The sequence below is a fragment of the Zalophus californianus genome, chromosome 1, assembly GCF_009762305.2.
Source record: "Zalophus californianus isolate mZalCal1 chromosome 1, mZalCal1.pri.v2, whole genome shotgun sequence".
Taxonomy (NCBI): domain Eukaryota; kingdom Metazoa; phylum Chordata; class Mammalia; order Carnivora; family Otariidae; genus Zalophus; species Zalophus californianus.
The window spans coordinates 171,019,795-171,040,233 of record NC_045595.1 but is presented as its reverse complement, the minus strand read 5'-3'; the positions used below and the strand labels follow the sequence as shown (position 1 = coordinate 171,040,233).

Here is a 20,439-nt window from a genome sequence, read left to right as displayed (position 1 = left end):
GTAAGGGTTTCATCTGTGAAACCCCGCATGGTGTAGGGGGTGGGGTGGGAGGGGTGAGGCTAGGTAGGTTGAAACATCTGTAAAATTACTCCAACTGTAGCCTTGTCCTTTGGAAAGCGTGGTTATAAAAATGTGGAGAAATGAGTATATCTAAATGTTTTCAACTGGAGTTACCACTGTTGCTATAAAAACCCAGTGCAATTTTTTTTAAAAAAGGTGGTTAACGTTAAGCATTCAGACTATTCCTTTTCTGACCACCTACCGATTTGATTCTGGGGACAATAATCTAATCACAGATTATGGCTAGCGGAAATCTCTTCAAGAGATCAGACAGCTAAGAAGCCAGAGTACAGGCATACTTCTTCTGCCGAGTCACGCTTCCGACTTTTCACACCAGTTTTATCTCCACTCCCTACCTACATTAACAGTTTTACTTCAGGACTCCAGGGTTTGAGGCCTATAAGAGCCCGGAAAGCCTCCGTGGCAGGGGCAGCGGAGGAACTCTGGCGCATGCCTTGCCAGAGAGAGCACAGCTGTGTTCTTCGGTCGTTGCCACCACGCTGCGCGCGTGCCCAGTAAAGACGCAGAGGTTCCACGTCCCTCTGGGATCCACACCGAGCGCCCGCCCCGGCGTGCTGGAATTGCTGATACTCTCCGGAGAGGATGGGAGAGAACCAGGCGAAAAGAAGCGCACGCGCAAACGCTACGCCAAGCATTTCCCACCAGGCTGTGCGCACGCCTACAACTCCCATCATGCTCCATCGGGGACAACACTGCTCCTCGCCCGAAGGAGGCCGTTCACCCCGCCAGCTGTCTTCACACCTTTAATACTCCTCGGTGTGCCTCTGGCATTCTCAGGAGCTCTTCAATCCCATAAACAAGAGCACCAAGGCTACTTCCTAAGACCTCCAAGGAGGCGTGGCTTCGGGACCGGAAGAACGTCCGGTTGCCAAGGGAACGCCACGCGCCTAGGCGCCTGCCCAGCCACTGATGCTCCGGCTGAGGCACAGGCAACCAGTTCACCCAACTTGTAGAAGCGGCTTTGCTCAGGAGCCGGGATTCCTACAATGGAGGCATAGAGACTAAGGCTGAGAGACGCCCGATATTTATTCCAGAGACGTATACGAGCGAGGGAGTGGTTCATTCCTGTTCCTCTTCAGCCTCTGGGCCCGCAGGACTAACTTCAAAGACCAGGTATCTCCGCCACCCCCCCCAATGTTTGTAGCCAGCGCCGCCGCCACCAACACCACTCCCGTCGCGTTTTAGAATTGCTCTTTACTCTTTCTTATGGTTTTTACTCCGTACCGTTGTTTCTAAAGTGTAAGAGGTGGAAAAGGAGAGGATTGATGCGGTGAGTACTAGGGGTCCCAGAAGACTCATGGTTTGGGCGAGTTTGTTCGGTTGGTTTTATCATCGCCCAGTTTTGTGTTTTTATTTGGTGTGTGGGAAATGTAATTAAAATTTCATCCTCAGAAACTGAAAGCCGAATAAAAATGTTTGAAGTACTAAAAGTGGGCTATAATTCACTCTAGGAACTTTTTTTTTTTTTTACTTTTACAAAGTACCATTCATGGTGTTTTTCTCTGCCCCACCACTATCTGCAGCTTACTACCTTCCAGGCTGTTTGCTGTGTATAATATCCTAATTCCTCAAGACTTTTCTGGCAACAAGTAATCCTTTAGAAAGCAGTTTCTCAGATAACAATCAAGAGAGTTTGATTGGCTGGTGCGCAGTAAAACAGTAAGATAAGAAACTGGAAATGTAGATCAGAGCCAGATTGTATCTTAAAATTAGTTACGCGTGAATGTTTGGACTTTATTCTGAAAGCCAGCAGTTCTCAATAGGAACTGTACATCAGAAACACTGAGTAGCTTTTTAAAATACTGATCCCCTAATCCCATCACCAGAAATACTAATTTAGTAGTTAATTCCAGTGTGCAGCCAAAGTTGAGCATCATGGCTTTAGGCATAGGGAGCTACAGAAAACTTTACCTCCCAGTGTGCACATAGGGCATGGTAAATAAATGAGTGGCTTAAATTGTTATCTTTCCTTCTTTCATACATGGAAAAAGTAAACTTACAGAAATGTATGATTACTAAGAAATAGAAACATGCATGTATAAGACTATAATCACATCTTTTAGAACAACTGACTTCTACATTGTATGTCCCAAAATATTTCATTAACAAGCATTAGTTTTACTAATCCATGAAAAAAGGTTGGATGAAAAATCCATGAAATCCATGAAAAAGGGTTGGAAAATCACAATCCAGGGTTCTTTGGAAAATGAATATTCAAGTATCTAGTTTTTGGACAGTCAATGCTTTATAGTGGATGCCCAGGGGATGATGAGGTGAGAAGTCGTCATATTTTTTTAAAATCTGTTCATTGTATGGAAAATGGAAAACAAGATATTGTCTTTTTTTAATTAACATATAATGTATTTTGCTTCAGGGGTAAGATACTGTCTTTTTATCGATATGTTTAGTACAATAAATAAGAAAGTGAGAATAGCTAATCTACTTTGAATTAAAATGGTCTGTGTGAATTGTTTCATGATATCAGAAGGCTAACTTAAAGTAGATTGTACAAATATTCCTTAAGCTGAGATTTAAAGGAATGGATTGAGTGAGATTTGAGTCTCCAACACAAGGAGAAAAGTGGCACAAATGGAGTACCAGAAATCAAACCCAATCCTTGGATAAGACAACTGTGGCTCTCTTATAGGCCCCATGCTCTGGTGGGGCACTGTGCTTGCTCCTTTCTGCACATCATTGAAATCTGGTTTTGAAATTTCTGTCAGTATGATCCCCCAAGGGGCCTAAGCAAAATCAATGATGCAGCCTCCTTTTGATGCAGTTGTCTTGGAAACCTCATCATTTAAGTTGCTGCATCTTCACATTCTTCAAGGTATGGCCTTGCCTAGGATAGTGTGGGATAAAAAGTACTTGAGGAGTTGGGGGATGACAGGCTCCTGGAACTTTAGATGGAGATGAGAATAAATCAATTAAATGAGATGAGTATTTAGAGAACTTTGAAAAAGATGGTTAGGAGAGTAATAGGAAATATTTGGGACTTAGGCAGACTGTAGTTACTCCTATAGCAGTCCCTGCAGCAGTTGAGGGCTGGCAACAGGGATATCTCTCTTCTCCCATGATAACGTTTTAGGGAGTTGATGGACCCAAGGGGAGTACCTTTGGGAAGTTTCATTTGGAAAGTTCATAGCAGGTTATGTGCAAGCAATATGTGTAGCAATATATTATATATTAAAGTAAATATATCTGTTAGTATTCTTTGTTCCTCTTGATAGAAAATGCAACCTAAACTGGATATAATCAAGCAAACAGACAAAAACAGTGAATTTAATAGTTATTACTTCAGATTATTGGATAATACAACAATGGGGCTGGCTTCAGAAAAAGATTTAGCCAGTGGCTCAAATAGTGTAGCCAAAAATCTCAGTTTTTCTCATTTCTGACCTGCCTTCTACTTTCTGAGCTTCAGCATTAGACTACGTGAACTCCTTTGTCCATACATTGTTCCAGATTTCTAGAAAGGCTGCAGATATTTTCAAGATCACAAGTGGCAGACTCTACACAATACTGAGTTTAACCACATTTTCTTCTTAAATATTATAATTTACCAGAAGAAATATACAGCTATTTCAAGGGCATTGTTCTTTGTGTTGCCTAGGGTTATAAGCTGCCAATCTGCCTTTCAGATAAGGCTCCTCTGTGCTAATCAGCTTACACTTTGTTTCTTAAATACAAAGCTACATTGACATGGTTTTTATGATTGTGTCTTTATTAATTTTTTTGATGCACATGCTTATATTTTCCATACCTAAGTTGCCTGTAATGAATGATATATCTTTTTTACTTTCTAACTTGCAGCTGGTTTGTAAATATTTGAATCACATTATGGGATTGCTAGACAGACTTTCAGGCTTGCTTGGCCTAAAGAAGAAGGAGGTTCATGTTTTGTGCCTTGGTCTGGATAATAGTGGCAAAACAACAATCATTAACAAACTTAAACCTTCAAATGTAAGTATCTTTGTTAGATGCTTTATGTATTTTCTACTAGAGGAAGTTAACATGCAAAATTATTTTGTTTGCCATCATTTCTTCATATAATCATGTTATGAAATCCTTTTAACTTTGTAGTATCTTAAAGTAATAAATGTCAGTCAGGCATAATTTGTAGTGTATTTTATGTAGATATATAGGTGAGTCTTGATTATTTAAGCAGGAATATTTTCCAACTGTCTTTTTTTCTTAAAAGATCCTCATAAATTTGCCAAGTTTACTTTTAGGTATCATTGCCTTCTTTTTGGCTCCCTCGTTACAAGAGAAACAAAGGGAATGGTGAATCATTTTTATGGGTTCAATGGATAATTAAGACAGTTTCCCAGGAGTGTGGTATGCATATCAGTAGTAGTAAGCAGAATGACTTTAAGTCATTTAAGTAATAGTATATGAACATATAATTTTAATAACTGGAAAATATAAAGCTAGCACATTTAACACATGGTACATAAAAGTTAGGTTTTGCAACATATAAAGAAAATCCACATAACAGTGGACTAAATAAGATAGGAGCTTCTTTTTCTGTCATCTAAATAAGTCCAGAGGAGGTATTCCAGGGCTGGTGGTGCAGCTATGTGGTCAGTCATGAGACATCCAGGCATCTTCCATCTTCCTGTTCTGCTATTCTGAGTGCCTGGTTTTCATCTTCAAGATCTCCACATGGTCACCTTGGTTAACTGTATTCTAAGTCACAGAGAGGAGAAAAGAACAAGGCAAAAGAATAGGCCCTCTTGCTAAATAAGCTCTCTTTAAAGAACTTACCCAGAAGCATCAAATAACGATTCCTTTCTTATATCTCATTGGCTACCCCTATCTGTAAATGAAGCTGGATTTTTTTTTTTTTTTTTTTGGTAGGGCATACTGCTGCTACCAAAAATAATAGGAGTCCTGTAAGTATGGAAGAAGAGGAAAATGGATATTGGATAGACAACTAACGTTTACAGTTGTAAATACACTTATTTAGGTAAAAGCCATTAGTGAATTAATGAAAACTGTAGAGTGAAAGAATAATACAGATATATGCCCTGCATAAAGATAGGGCAAAAACTAAGAAGCTGTTACTCTTAATGACTAAATGGCTGGAGAATGGGAAATATTGCTCCTAAATATGGTAGTTGCCTCCAATGTTTCAGGTTGGGCTGAATAAGCAGACTTACTACTCTGTTTTCTTTTGTAGCAGCTTCAGTTTTACTTCTGTTTAGTTTGAGATTACTTTGGAATACAAAAAAAAAACAACAAAACACATTATTTCTTTTTTTCTGGTCATTATTCCGTTCTACATAGATGAGTTTACCACATAAGAACAACTAACTGCTGGTGTATTTTCAGGTGGGAGTTAGTGTGAGGCGGCCAGGATAAAAAACTGAAGATGGATTTGGAAGGCAGTTTAGGTGTTTTAAGGAGTTTCCGAGCTGAGGTATACATTCTGAAGTCAGGCAAAGATAAAAAATATCAGCTTTATTTAATTTTGGAGGGCAAGGTTAGGTCTGTTCAGAGGAGTTGCTAACACTCTATTGTATTGAGATTGGCCTCCCAAAATTTCGGGGTTTCCTCCTCCGGGAAAGTTCCTACTCTTCTAGGTTCATTGCATGGCTAAGATCAGATGAGAGTGCATTCTTGTGATAGGCATGTGGCACTCAAATGAGAGAGAGAGTAGAGAGAGGCAGAACCAAGAATGCTCAGTTCTGTTTCACAAACTGAGCAGTCAAAGGAGTAATTCTTTAGCCATAGAGAGGAATAAATTGGAGAAGGTGAGAGAGAGAAATATGGAGTATCATTTAATGAAGATTTCTCTATATGTGAAGATAGAGAAAAAAGGTTAAAAAAAGCCCACATACATTAGAGTCTATCTCCTGACCTAGGTGATTACAAGAAGTTTCCTTATCAGTCCTTAAGAGGGAGATAAAGCATCCTATCCAGTTGGATGGGGTCCAGAATTGATCTTAGAGAATAGTGAGTATATGTTAAAAGTAGAACCATACCTAATTGTGCCTTGGACCATAATGAGTACTGTGGATCAGCTATCAGCAGATAGGCTGGGCTAATGCTTAAGAAACTCAGTGACTGGTGACCTACACTTCTGTAGGTAAAGCTATCAGCAGTAAGGAAGATTATAAGGAAGTTTTTTTAGGTAAGGGCCTATTCTGTCAGAGGTGTTTACATTTTTCTCCACCTCAGGGAATTGCCTCAAATGTAAAAATTTTCTTTTTTTGTAAAACTAGTCTTGGGACACCTAGGTGGCTGTGGGTTAAGTGTCTTGATGCTTGATTTCAGCTCAGATCATGATTTCAGGGTCATGGGATTGAGCCCAGTGTCAGGCTCTGAGCTCAGCATGGAGTCTGCTCCAGATTCTCTCCCTCTCCCTCTGCCCCTCCTCTCTCTCTCTCTTTTTCTCCCTCTCTCAAATAAGTAAATAAAATCTTAAAAAAAGCTAGTCTCAAATAAGTACAAAATAACTGAAACCAGAGCCACTATTAATAGCCACAAAATGGGGGCGCCTTGGTGGCTCAGTCAGTTAAGCATCCAACTCTTGATTTCAGCTCAGGTCATGATCTCAGGGTCCTGAAATTGAGCTCCAAGTCAGGCTCCGTGCTGAGTGTGGAGCCTGCTTGGGATTCCCTCTCTCCCTCTCCCTCTGCCCCTCCCTTACCTCTCCTCTTAAAAAATATATATATAGCCACAAAATGGACCAGTCCACCAATGTCTGCTGTACTCAAATTGGCAGAAATAAGATTCAAAAAACAAAAAAGAATCTACAGTCTCCGTCCATCATTCCCAACAGTATAGTGATCTTCCAAGACATGGTTATTACCATAGGAATAATCTTTGATATGAATGGGAACAGTTTTCTTCCTTGAACAAGGATGTATTTTTATTTTTTAACCTACTTAGGGATTTTTTTTTCATAATTTGTTCTGTCAGTTCTAGGGATTTGGGGCAGAAAGAGGAGACATGTGCTCCATCTGTGATCTTAAAATACCCTATAACCCCCATTTCAGACTGGTCTTGTGACATATTAACCCTGTTTAATACCACATTAGTCAGGGAAAGCCCCCAGGAAAACCTGGGTACACAGCCAATAACTAAGGTTTTTTAATTAACCTTCCAGTGCTTTCCAACATCTCTGTCTCTGTTATCTCTGGTGAATTATGGAACTAGCCTAGACTTGCTATAGGGCTATTTTAAGGGGATCACCTACCTCCTGACACCACTTCCTGAGATTTAATCTTTAGGCAACTATCCTGTCTCCACAGAACAATTGATCTCTAGATCCTGAGAACACAGTAAGTTGCTTTGCTTTTTTTTTTTTTTTTTAATTTGGTGCTTATAGCCAAAAGACCACTTGAAATAGAATTTCTTAAAGACCTCAAAACCTCTGTCACACAGGTATAGATAAAACACTTGTTTCCTACATGTATCTGAACCAAAGAAATCTTTTGTGAGCTTACATCCACTATTAGAAACATTATTTTTAATGAATTAAGTGAATTATAGAAATCTACAATGCAAAAAATTTGCAAATCTCATTTTATAGTTATGTCTCTTATTTTTTGTGGATAAAATCAGTTTCTAGATAACTAGATACTTCTGGACACAAACTGGCTTTAAGCTATCCTAATGCTTATGTATTGTCAATGTATTGAGGATGCTGGTGTTTTTTTAAACTGATGTATAATGGTGGGGAGGCATTTTAACCTGATCACTCAAGAATCTGGTCTTAAGTGTATTTTCTTAGAGATGCACCCTATAAGTACCTTTTTTTCCCCAATTTCCATTACCCCCCCTTTGCCAACGGAAATCCTATCATACTACCACATCATCCAGATTATGTTATTTAAAACAATCTGAAATTATCTTGGCATATTTAATTGGTAGCTTATTTATTAAATTTTTCCTCATTATAAATTTAAATTCCTTAAGAGCATAGATCTGATATTGTTCAACCCTAAATCCTAAATACTTATAATATTGCCTGGTGTATAAGTGTATTTTGGGATGGACTGATGGGGACTTTTTTAATTTTCATTTTTGGGCAGGGAATGATGATTGATGGCACCAAGGATTTAATTTTTAGCAGACTTAATGAAACTAACCAAATAGGATCTTCTCTTAGAAATCCTGTTCTATTCTTGTTGATGTTAGTCTATCCTTGGGCTATCTCAGATAGGCTATTCCACTTAGGTAATAATTCCTACACTCTTTGCTTGGTGTGTACCATTCCCTAACCAATTCAGAGAATGACCAAATGTATTTGTTCCTAGATAGAGCAGAGAAGATTAATGTTGGAGATAATCTTTGGAATTCTTTAGAGGAAAATGAATCCCACTTGAAGTGGAAGCACGAGCTCACATATCTTGTTTTATCCTGATTAATTTGTGGAGTTTCTTCTTTCTAATTAGGTTCCATTAGAACTTTAGAAGTAACAGGAAGAGGGGTGCCTGGGTGGCTCAGTCGGTTAAGTGTCTGCCTCTTAATTTCGGCTCAGTCATGATCTTGGGGTTGTGAGATCAAGCCCAGTGCTTGCACTGGGCTTGGAGTTTGCTTGAGATTCTCTCTCCCTCTCCCTCTGCCCCTCCTCCCACTCCTATGTACTCTCTCTCTCTCCCTCCTTAAAAGAAAAAGAAGTGATGGGAAGAAAAGAAAGTTGATTAATTTTATCCTTAAGTAAAACAGCAAGATATAAAAGAGAAGCTTCAGAAACAAAAAGGGTTTGTGAAGAAGCTGGGTGATTGCAGAGAGGCTAGGCAAATGTTCTAATTACAGTTCAGTGAAGACAGGCCTACTAGTTTGAGGTATATTTTCTGAGATTTCTTTAAACATTTAATTTCCTCACTTTTTTATTACTGGTATTTTTTCCTAATAGTAATAGCTGATGATTTTATCATGATTGTGATCAAAATAAGAAATCAAAACCATGGAATATTTTGGGACAACAAAAGTTAGGAAACTCTTTATTCCAAAGTTTGTTGTGCAATGAAGAAACCCTAAGGACTGAGGCAGGAATCTGAATGGCAGGAAATAAATTCTAACATAAACAGAAAGATATTTTTGGAAGAATATAGGCAGCTTAATAGGATGGAAAGAAAAGCTGAATAAACAAACTTTAGAAAGGCAAAACCAGGCATCTCTAAGGAGGCCTTTTCACTACTACATTACTACTATGGTGACTAAGCTCCAGTGACTTTTCAGCTTCTGTCTTTTCATTTGAATTTTAAATTTCCAGAAGTGGACTACCAAATTGAACATAATGGTATGGGGCAACAATTTACCTTCTATCCCTGTTTTCACACAAAAGCAACATGATGAACTAAAGGTTTTTTGTTTTTGTTTTTGTTTTTTTAAGTTACACTGTGGCTGTATGGAGATAATTGGAAAGAGACTGAAATCAATGAAAGTATAGTACCTCTGAAACAAATAATACATTATATGTCAAAAAAAAAAAAGAAGATAGCAGAAAGGGAAAAATGAAGGAGGGGAAATCGGAGGGGGAGACGAACCATGAGAGACTGGACTCTGAGAAACAAACTGAGGGTTCTAGAGGGGAGGGGGGTGGGGGGCTGGGTTAGCTTGGTGATGGGTATTGAAGAGGGTGCTATGGAGCACTGGGTGTTATGTGCAAACAATGACTCATGGAACGCTACATCAAAAACTAACGATGTAATGTATGGTGATTAACATAACATAATAAAATTAAAAAAAAAAAAAAAGAAAAAGATAAGAGAGACCGGAATCGTGGTCAGTTAAGTGGCTGTTATAAGAGAAGAATGGAAATCAATAAAAAATTTATTACAAAGAGACCAAATCACATTCTCAATACTAATAGGTGCAAAACCAAAGCAAATGACAGCACTGAGATATTTCTTCTCTGTGTATTGATGCTAAAACAGAAATGCCAGAGTGAATACTTGAATTTTATATAAGTGTTTAAAATTCATAAAATTTAAAACATTTAACACTAAAAAAAAAAAAAGTATACTTATGATATTTGTTGAGTAGTTGCTGAGTATTTCCTATGGACCAGGCACTGTGTTGAGTATTTTGCATTCATTAACTCATTTAATTCTCATGATAACTTTACAAGTTAAAGATAATAATAGATTTCACATTTGAGAAAACTAAGGTTTGGAGAAGTTGAGTAACTAGTCTAAGATAGCACATTAACAGTTAGGAGTAATTAGAAGGCTTTTGCACTACATCAAAGCAAGAAATGATAAGGGCCTGAACTAAGTTAGTGAGATAGGACCAGTTTGAGAATGGTTATATAAAAAATGTAAGAAAACGAGGAGTCAGGAATAACTCAGGTCATCAGAAAGTAGATGGTGTTTTTTATTCAAACGGAAGAATGGTTTTGATGGTGAAAGTGTTAGGAGGCATTTGATGACTTGTCAGCTTAGGGCATTTTAATTGCCTGTGGGACTTGCTAACAGGTCTCCTGCTGTACTCTTGCCCCCTTGTAATCTATTCACACAGAATTCCCTACCATGGCCTTCAAGGCTCTACAGCTCTTTGTTACATATAGCTCTCTGCCTTACTCAGTACATTTTAGACGTACAGGCCTTATACTTTTCCTGAGTGGCAAGGCCCTGCTTGCATTGGGGTCATTGCACTGGCTAATTCTTTTGACTGGAATGTTTTTGCCAAGATCTAGTCATAGCTTTTCTCCTTTTTGATATTCACTCTTGGGTCCGATGTTACCTCCTCAGAGAGGCTTTTTCTCAGCATCCTTTTTCCATGCCCCATACCAACCCTCTCCCCCGTTGCCTCCCACCTTCAAATCACCTTTCACTGCACTTATCACTGCCTGAAATTGTGTTCACTTGTAGTTTACTTGGTTATTGCTGTTTACTTTCTCTAGGTAGTAAGCTCCATGAAAGCAGCGACCATATATATTCACCATCTAGACATGACAACAGTCCCCAGTAGCATATATAAACTCAGTAAGTATGTGGTGAAAGATTATAAAGTCCTGTATGTGAACTCAGAATAACTCATCAAACCACTTTACAGCTATGGTAACTTGCAGCAAGCCACAAAATGTGAATTAAGGTATACACATTATACAGATTCATAATTAGTAAACCTTAAACTTCTGTAAAGAATTCACACACAGTGATTCCACTGCAAAAATTATAATTTTGTTTAATTCTGTCATCTCCTTAGTGACAAATTTTAGAATTGGAAATGTGGATGCTTTTTTTTTAACCTGAGGAAAAATTCATCTTTGGTAATTGCAGATTTCTCAATTTGTCTTTTCTCTTGAAGGCTCAATCACAAGATATAGTTCCAACCATAGGATTCAGCATAGAGAAATTCAAATCATCCAGGTAATTCATCTTATTATACTTGTGACTAAGAAGTTGTGGGTGAAAAGTGTTAATATCAGATCTACCTAGTCATTCCTTCTACTCTTAGAAAAATAAATTTGTTGTTTCAGAAGTCCATAGATGGTAAACTATTTGTACCACTACCTCTGGATTGTTTTTCAGAATTTAGACTTTAGACAAATTCTGATAATCTTACTGGAAGGAAAACATCTTTTTTTATGTTATTCATTACAAAATCATATTTATATTAAAAAATTTATTTTATGGGACTTGTACTTGAAAATTGGCTCAAGTTGAATATTGTATATTCAAAGGTGGTTTCTTTGAAAACAATTTAAATTTTTAAGTAAAAGTGACACCTTAAGTTAGTATCTTATAATGTAGTCATGGTTTGTTTTGTTTTGGTGTTTGGTTTTGTTTTGCTTTGTTTTCTGTAGTTTGTCTTTTACAGTGTTTGACATGTCAGGTCAAGGAAGATACAGAAATCTCTGGGAACACTATTATAAGTAAGTATGTTTATAAATGTTGGTTAACTATTATTTTATTTATAATTATATTTTAATATATTTTAATAATAATGATTAACAAATAAATCCAAAGGATTATGTGGGCTAGGTTGCAGTATTTATTTTTCATATAATTTAAGCACATTTTCTAATGAAAAAATGAAAATGTTTTCTGATGAAAAAGTGTAATCATACTTCATATTATTTCTCAAATGCTTCAGGTCCTCCATGACCTTGGATCTTTGCATATGCTTTTCTCTCTGTTTTTAATGCCCTGTTCTATTTAGTTGCAGTTTAAAGTTAGTATAGTCGTGCTCTAAGGTTAACTCAAAAGTCACCTCCTCTGCCAGATTTCACCATTCTTGCCCAGTTATTTTGCCCCCAGTGTTCACACAGTACTTTACCATACTTGTTATGTCTTAAAGTCATGCGCCATAGCTGCCTCTCTAATGAGGGTATGAACTGCTCAAGAGCGAGGATTATTTCTTATTCAGGTTATTTCTTCAAGGCCAAGTATGATGCTAGAGATATAGATCAGTAAATATTATTGAATAAATTTAGTTAAAATAATAGTACTAATTTAAACAGTTGATCCATTTGTTCTACAAGCAATTCTAAACAAGATATTTTTCAGCATATGCAAATAAAGTGCTCACTAATTACTTCAGATTAAGAACTGTCAAGTTACTAGAACCCAAATTATTATGCCGTCTCAGGATTTGCATGTGGTAGTAAAATGAATTCATTAACTGTTCATATTGCTAGGACTCCTTCCTGTAAAAGCAATGTAACTTACTTTTGGAGTCTGAAACTTATAACTAGTATCCCTTGACTAAATGCCCTTTTGTCATTATGAACTCTTGCCTTGGAATGATTATGAGATGACTGCCCAGATCAGATTTTAATTTTTATTCTTTCCTGCTAATGTGGGAACAAACATTGTGTTCCTCAGATATGAGCCAAAGGAGATTTTTTTCAGATACTCTTTTCAATGAGTGCTTTAATAGATTGAAGTCATATTTAAATCTTACAGATCCAGAGAACTGCTGAGGTACAGAGAAAAGATTTTGTTCTTTAGATTTCAGGGTCAGTTTGGTAAAGGAAAAGTGGCATGTTTGTGGTAGCTTGCATTAAATTCTCTGGGGAAATGTGAGTTGTTTTTTGGTGGTTTTTTTTTTTAGGAAACCTGAGTTTTCAGTATAGGATTTTTTCTTCCTCCAAAAAAAGAATTTTTAAAATGTATTTATTTTAGCTACTATTTTAAAAATAACATTTATTTTAATTACAGATAACAAAAATACATAGAAAATAGTTTCTATGTATTCTGTGTTCTGATTTTAATTCCTTTTTCTTCAAAATCTTTTTGGAAGAAGTTAATTAGGAACACTATAACTAAATTGTAGGTTGAATAGTGAATATGGTTACTATGAAGAAGTCTACAATAATAGTAAATTTATATCCTGCATCTATATTTTTCTAATTATGAAAGAACAAGTACATTTTAATCTATTAGACTGAAAGAGGTTAAAAAGATTAAGTCTACTATGGCAAAATAAGTCACTCTTATGTTGGGAATGTAACATCTTTTTCAGGGAAATTTATCAATATCTTTTAAAATGAAAAGTGTTCATGCTCTCTAGCCATCATTTTTTTTCTTGAAAAGTATTCTATGACTAACACTAGTGGACAAAGTTATACATAAAAGAATATGTGTTGAACACTGTTTATAATGACATCTCAATTATAAAAAGAAAAATACTACTTTTTTTTTTTTTTTAAAGATTTTTATTTATTTATTTGAGAGAGAATGAGAGATAGAGAGCACGAGAGGGAAGAGGGTCAGAGGGAGAAGCAGACTCCTTGCTGAGCAGGGAGCCCGATGCGGGACTCGATCCTGGGACTCCAGGATCATGACCTGAGCCGAAGGCAGTCGCTTAACCAACTGAGCCACCCAGGCGCCCGAAAAATACTACTCTTAACAAAAATATGTGCTTAGTATATATAGAGAAGGAAAAAAATTTAGTGGCATGTGCACCAAACCATTAATAGCATTTGTTTTTGGAACAATAAGATTATAAGGGAAGTTTACTTTGTCATTTGATTCTGTAACATTGATTATTGTATAATTATTGCATATTATCTTTATAATACGAAAGTAATAAAGTATAAAATATAAGGAGTACACACTTTTTAATATTTGGAAAATATAGAAAAGAATATAAAAATTTTTTTCTTCAAATCTCACTATTAATAAATTTACCATTGTTAATCTTTTTTGTTTTTCTTCTTTCTTGAAATATAAAATATATACTTTACATAGTTGAGAAAGGAGTCTTCTAAATTATGTACCATATATAGTTTTTTATCCTGCTTTTTCAGTTAATATTCAGTGATAAGAATAAATCAGGAAAAACATCCAAAGAATATAACTAATGACTGGCTGTTTATTTTTTTTCACATGCCTATGCCTATTTTGTAATCATTCTATTTTTGGGCATAAAAGCTATTCTCAGTTTTTGAAGATTATAAACAATCCTTCAGTTAGCACATCTTGCTGTATAAGTCTTTGTCATAAATCATGTTTCCTTAGAATAAATTCCAGAAATAAAATTACTAGCTCAAAGAGATTTAACATTTTTAAAACTGTTGGTAGATATTTCCAATCTTACCAGTTTCCATGGCTACTAGTAATGTATGACTAGTGATAACCTATGTTCATTTTTTTTAAATGATAGGAGAAAATGGTACTCAAAAGTTGTTTTATTTTTATGTTCATGTGATTGCTAATGATATTGAACTTTTTTTTAATGATATTGAACTTTTAAAATCTTAATTTATGACTGGAATAAGTGATTCACAAAAAAAGGTAAAATGTCCAATAAATATATGCGAACATATTGAACTTTACTAGCAATTAATGAAATACAGTGTAAGATACTATGCTGTTAGAATGGCAAAAATGGACAAGAATGTTAAGAGCCATGCTGGAAAGGTGGGAAAAATACTGGTAGTAGTATAAATTGATAAAGTATTTCTGGAATACAGTTTGTCAATGTTTATCTAAAACTTTAAAATTTGTATGTATTTCTAGAAATTTTATTCCTAATTACAAGTCTTAAGATATCAAGAAATTTAAAAAATGTACTCAGGAGGATGTTTATTCCAAAGTTTTTCACAATAATAAAAATTAAAAATAATCTCTAAGTCCACAGTATTACCGATGACATATCTGTGCAACGGAATACTTTATAATAATTAAAAGAAAGGTGCAGAGAGAATCAGTGATTTTTTTTTTTTTAAGTGCCACTGTGGTCTGTAAGTGAATCCTTAAGCCAGGTTAGTGGCTGGTTATCAGCTTAAAAAAATCAAATAGAATAAAATAAAAGCTATTTGTAAGTGTTATTTCTGGAAACTTATTTCAAATATAGTTACATATACTTAAGGATCTACTATATCTTAATGTAAAATGTATTTCTCACTATGCTTATGGTAAGAAATATTTGAGAAACACTGGTGTAGAGCTTAATGTTTCATATAAAAGTAGTTCAACCTATACTGCAAAAAAGATCAAGGAAATATATATATATCAGAAAGGCAGGGTATAAAACAGAAAGATTCCTTTTAAATACAAATGTAGGTACTCATATGTGAATATACACAAAGAAAATGTTAAAATTGATTTACCCCAAAATATTAATAATGATTGCATCTGTGTAATAGGATTATGGTTTTACTTGTAATTTTTAAAAATTATGAAATGTCATTAAATTTACCATGTTATCAACCAACTGAGAAGAAATTATTTTACATGAAATAGGACTAATGGTAATATAGTAGTCACTCATATAAACTAATATGTAATGAAAAGATAATACACAGGTTAGGAAATGCAAATGAATGCTAAACATGGGAAAATGTATAATTTTATCTTTAATTTTTCTCATTCCTTATACAGAGAAGGACAAGCCATTATTTTTGTCATTGATAGTAGTGATAGATTGAGAATGGTTGTGGCCAAAGAAGAACTTGATACTCTGCTGAACCATCCAGGTATATGTGTGTGTCTGTGATATCTGTACTTTAGGGTCTGTTTACGTAAGATTTTTTTTGTTCTTTGGTCTTGGCAGAAGATGTTGCTTATTCTATGTAATTATCTCTTATTTAAAATTTTTAATTTTTTAATTGAAACAACACATAGTGTCATATTAGTTTCAGGTGTACAATATAATGATTCAATAGCTCTCTACATTAATGAATATATTACTCTCCTTTGTTTTTGAATTTTAAAATATAGTAATTATTCAGAATTCATATCTACCTATAGCACCATGTATTTTTTAAATTTCAAAGCTTTTTGCAGTGTTTTCCAGGTCTCTGACCTTTATTTCCCCCCAAATAAAAATGTTCTTCTGATTGCACAAGTAATATGTGTCAATGGCAAAAAATGAAGACAGGAAAAGAAGAAAGAAGGAAGTAAAAATCCATGTATTTCAACAGTCATTAGAATTATTTTGGTTACCATCTTTTCATACATGTATATATATGATTACACAGCATTTCTTACATATTTATTCTGAGAATTCTTCTAAAACAGATCTTTTCTGTTTTTAAACTCTTAACTGCCAGCCCTACCCTCTTTTCAAGATACCAGTATTAACAATTTGGTATTTTTTTCTCATTGTTATTTACTAAAATGAGATCATATTCTCTACACTCTTCTGAATTTACCTATCCTCAGAGAACATTAAATTATGGAAATCCTTTCAAGTCAAAATGAATATATGTAGTTATTCTTTCTAATATTTTTAATATGGCCTAATGGCCTAATATACTCATATGAGTATATAATATATACCTAATATACTCTATGAGTATACCACCATTTATTCTATTTTACCTATTATTAGATATTCTTTTTTTTCTCCACAATACAATTCTCCAGTAAGTATTGTGAAACTCTGCGTTTCTAGCTTTACTCATGCGAAGAGATTTAAGTAAGTGGTCTTTGTGCTATGACTTTTAGGAAGAGGTGATGGCTTAAAAGAAGTGTGGATTTGTTAGAAACAGAATGGAAAATAGTGTGGGGCTTTCTAACAGTTCTTCCTGTTTAACCACACTAACTGGTATTTTTATTGAACAACCTTAAGTTTATTCAGATATTTGGGGTAATAATTATCTAGCCTGTACATTTTATGTGACTCTTTCACTTTTAAAAACTTAACAGGCTTTTATCTGGGTTAAGAATGCATTTTTGATTATGCATTCCCTTTGTGTTAATCTTTCCATTTTCTCCTCAAAAACTGTTTTAACGTTGACCAATAAGATGAAATGATTTCTACAAAAATCAGCTTCAAATACAGTGGAAACCTTGGTTTCCTCAACTGAAGCATTGTCCAAGTAAGTTATCTTTATGTACTGATGCATTTATTTTTTGGGATAGATTCCCAAAGGATTTCTCAGCTGAGGTAAACATGAACTTTAAAAATTTTTTAATTTAATTTTACTTTTTTACTGAAGTATAGTTGACATACAATGTTACATTGTTTTCAGGTGTGTAATATAGTGATTTCACAGTTCTGTACATCATGCAGTGCTCACCACGATTGGTGTAATTACCATCTGTCACCATACAAAGTTAATACAATATTACTGACTATATTCCCTATGCTGTACTTTTTATTTTAGTGACTTATTCATTCTGTAATTGGAAGTTTATACCTCTTAATCCCCTTCACCTATTTCATCCATCCCTCTCACTCCATCCCCTCTGGCAACCACCAATTTATTCTCTGTATTTATGAGTTTTTGTTTTGTTGTGTTTTGTTCATCTGTTTTGGTTTTTAGATTCTGCATATAAGTGAATCATGCTATTTGTCTTTTTCTGTCTGACTTATTTCACTTAGCATAATACTCTCTAGATTTATCTACATTGTCACAAATGGCAAGATCTCATCCCTTATGTCTGAGTAATATTCACTTCAACACCTTCTTGTCTATTGTTCATCTAATGATGGACACTTAGATTGCTTCCATATCTTCCTATAAATAATGCTGCAATACACATAGGGGTGCCTATATCTTTTCAAAATAGTGTTTTTGTTTTCTTGGAATAAATTCCTAGTACTAGAATTATTGGCTTATACAGTATTTCTAAGAATTTTGATTTTTTGAGGAATTTCCATACTGTTTTCCATAGTGGCTGCACCAATTTACATTCCCTTTTCTTTACATTCTCACCAACACTTGATAATTCTTGTTTTTTTTGATACTAGCCATTCTGGCAGGTATGAGGTGATATCTCACTGTTGCTTTGGTTTGCATGTTCCTGATGATTAGTGCTACAGAACATCTTTTCTGTTTGCCATCTATATGTCTTCTTCAGAGAAATATCTATTCAGGTCCTCTGCCCATTTTTAAATTGGATTATTAGTGTATTTTGGTGTTGAGTTTTATGAAATCTTTATATATTTTGGATATTAATCTCCTATCAGATATATGATCTGGAAATATCTCCTCCCATTCAGTAGGTTGCCTTTTCATTTTGTTGATGGTTTCCTTCACTGTGTAAAAGCTTTTTAGGTTAATGTAGTACCAGTAGTTTATTTTTCTCTTGTTTCCCTTGCCTGAGGAGGCATATCCAGAAAAATGTTGCTACAGCCGATGTCCAAAAGATTACTAAGTCTTCTTATTGGAGTTTTATGGATTTGGGTCTTACACTTAGGTCTTTAATCCATTTTGAGTTTATTTTTGTATATGGTATAAGAAAGTGGTTCAGTTTAATTCTTTTGCATGTAGCTGTCCAGTTTTCCCAGCAGCATTTATTGAAGAGACTCTTTTCCCATTGTATTTTCTTGCCTCCTTTGTCGTAGATGAATGAGCATATAAGCATGGATTTATTTCTGGGCTCTCTATTCTGTTTGATTGATCTATGTGTCTGTTTTTGTACCAGTACAATACTATTTTGATTACTATAGCTTTGTACTGTATTTTCAGATCTGGAATTGTGATACCTTCAGCTTTGTTTTTCTCAAGATTACTTTGGCTATTTGGAGTCTCTTGTGGTTCCATACAAATTTTAGGATTATTTGTTCTGTTTCAGTGGAAAATATTGGTATTTTCATGGGAATTGCATTAAATCTGTAGGTTGCTTTGGGTAATGTAGACATTTTAACAATATTCTCCTAATCCGTGAGCATAGTATATCTTTCCATTTGTTTGTGTTGTCTTCACTTTCTTTCATCAGTGCCTTACAATTTTCAGAGTACAGGTCTTTCACCTCCTTGGTTAAGGTTATTCCTAGGCATTTTTTCTTTTTGATGCAGTTGTAAATGGGATTATTTTTTCTTTTTTTTTTCTTTAAGATTTTACTTATTTGACAGAGACACAGCAAGAGAGGGAATACAAGCAGGGGGAGTGGGCGAGGGAGAAGCAGGCTTCCCACTGAGCAGGGAGCCCGATGCGAGGCTTGATCCCAGGACCCTGGGATCATGACCTGAGCCAAAGACAAATGCTTAACAACTGAGCCACCCAGGTGCCCCATGGGATTGTTTTCTTAATTTCTCTTTCTGCTGCTTCCTTATTGGTGTATAGAAATACAACAGATTTCTGTATATTAATTTTGTATCCTGCAACTTTACCAAATTCATTTATTAGTTCCAGTAGTTTTTGGTGGAACTTTTGGGTTTTTTGTGTATACTATGTCATTTGCAAACAGTGAGTGACAGTTTTACCTTTCCCTGCCAGTTTGTATGCCTTTTATTTCTTTTTCTTGTCTAATTACCGTGGCTACAACTTACAATACTGTGCTGAATAAAAGTGGCAAGAGTAGACATCCTTGTCTTAATTTTAGAGGAAAAACATTGTTTTCCACCATTCAGTATTATATTAGCTATGGGTTTTTCATATGTGGCCTTTTTATGTTGATGTATATTCTCTCTAACCCCACTTTGTTGAGAGTTTTTTATCATAAACTGGTATTGTATTTTGTCAAATGCTTTTTTTCTGCATCTATCAAATGGTTTTTATCCTTCATTTTGTTAATAGGGTGTATCATACTGATTGATTTGGTATTATTGAACCATCCTTGCATCCCTGGAATAAATCTAACTTGACCATGATGTGTGATCCTTTTAATGTATTGTTGAGTTCAGTTGGTGATTGTTTAGGATTTTTGCATTTATGTTCATCCAGAAATTTGACCTGTAATATTTTTTTAGAATGTTTTGTCTGGCTTTGGTATCAGAGTAATGCTGGCCTCTTAAAATGAATTTGGAAGGTTTTTTTCCTCTTCTATTTTTTGGAATAGTTTGAGAAGGATAGGTATTAAGTCTTCTTTAAATGTTTGGTAGAATTCATTGGTGAAGCCCACTGGTCCTGGACTTCTGTTTTTTGGGAGTCTTTTGATTTTTGATTCAGTTTTGTTGCTAGCAATCAGTCTGTTCAGATTATCTGTTTCTTCCTGATTCAGTCTTGGAAGATTGTATGTTTCTGGGAATTTATCCAATTATTCTAGGTGGTCCAAT

General features: G+C 35.1%; 1 protein-coding gene across 2 annotated transcripts in view; it reads left to right on the top strand.

Moving 5' to 3' along the window:
• Positions 1–762: 762 nt before the first annotated feature.
• The window catches only part of ARL6 (ADP ribosylation factor like GTPase 6), a 41,756-nt gene continuing 22,079 nt past the window's right edge, over positions 763–20,439 (top strand). Inside the window, exons 1-5 of one of the 2 annotated variants that reach the window (XM_027584699.1) lie at positions 763–1,194; positions 3,895–4,044; positions 11,350–11,411; positions 11,849–11,917; positions 15,873–15,967. In XM_027584699.1, coding sequence (XP_027440500.1) covers positions 3,922–4,044; positions 11,350–11,411; positions 11,849–11,917; positions 15,873–15,967 — 349 coding nt within the window. In that variant the 5' untranslated portion in view covers positions 763–1,194; positions 3,895–3,921. The remainder of the gene's footprint in view (positions 1,195–3,894; positions 4,045–11,349; positions 11,412–11,848; positions 11,918–15,872; positions 15,968–20,439) is intronic. The other variant, XM_027584700.1, reaches the window with a different exon arrangement.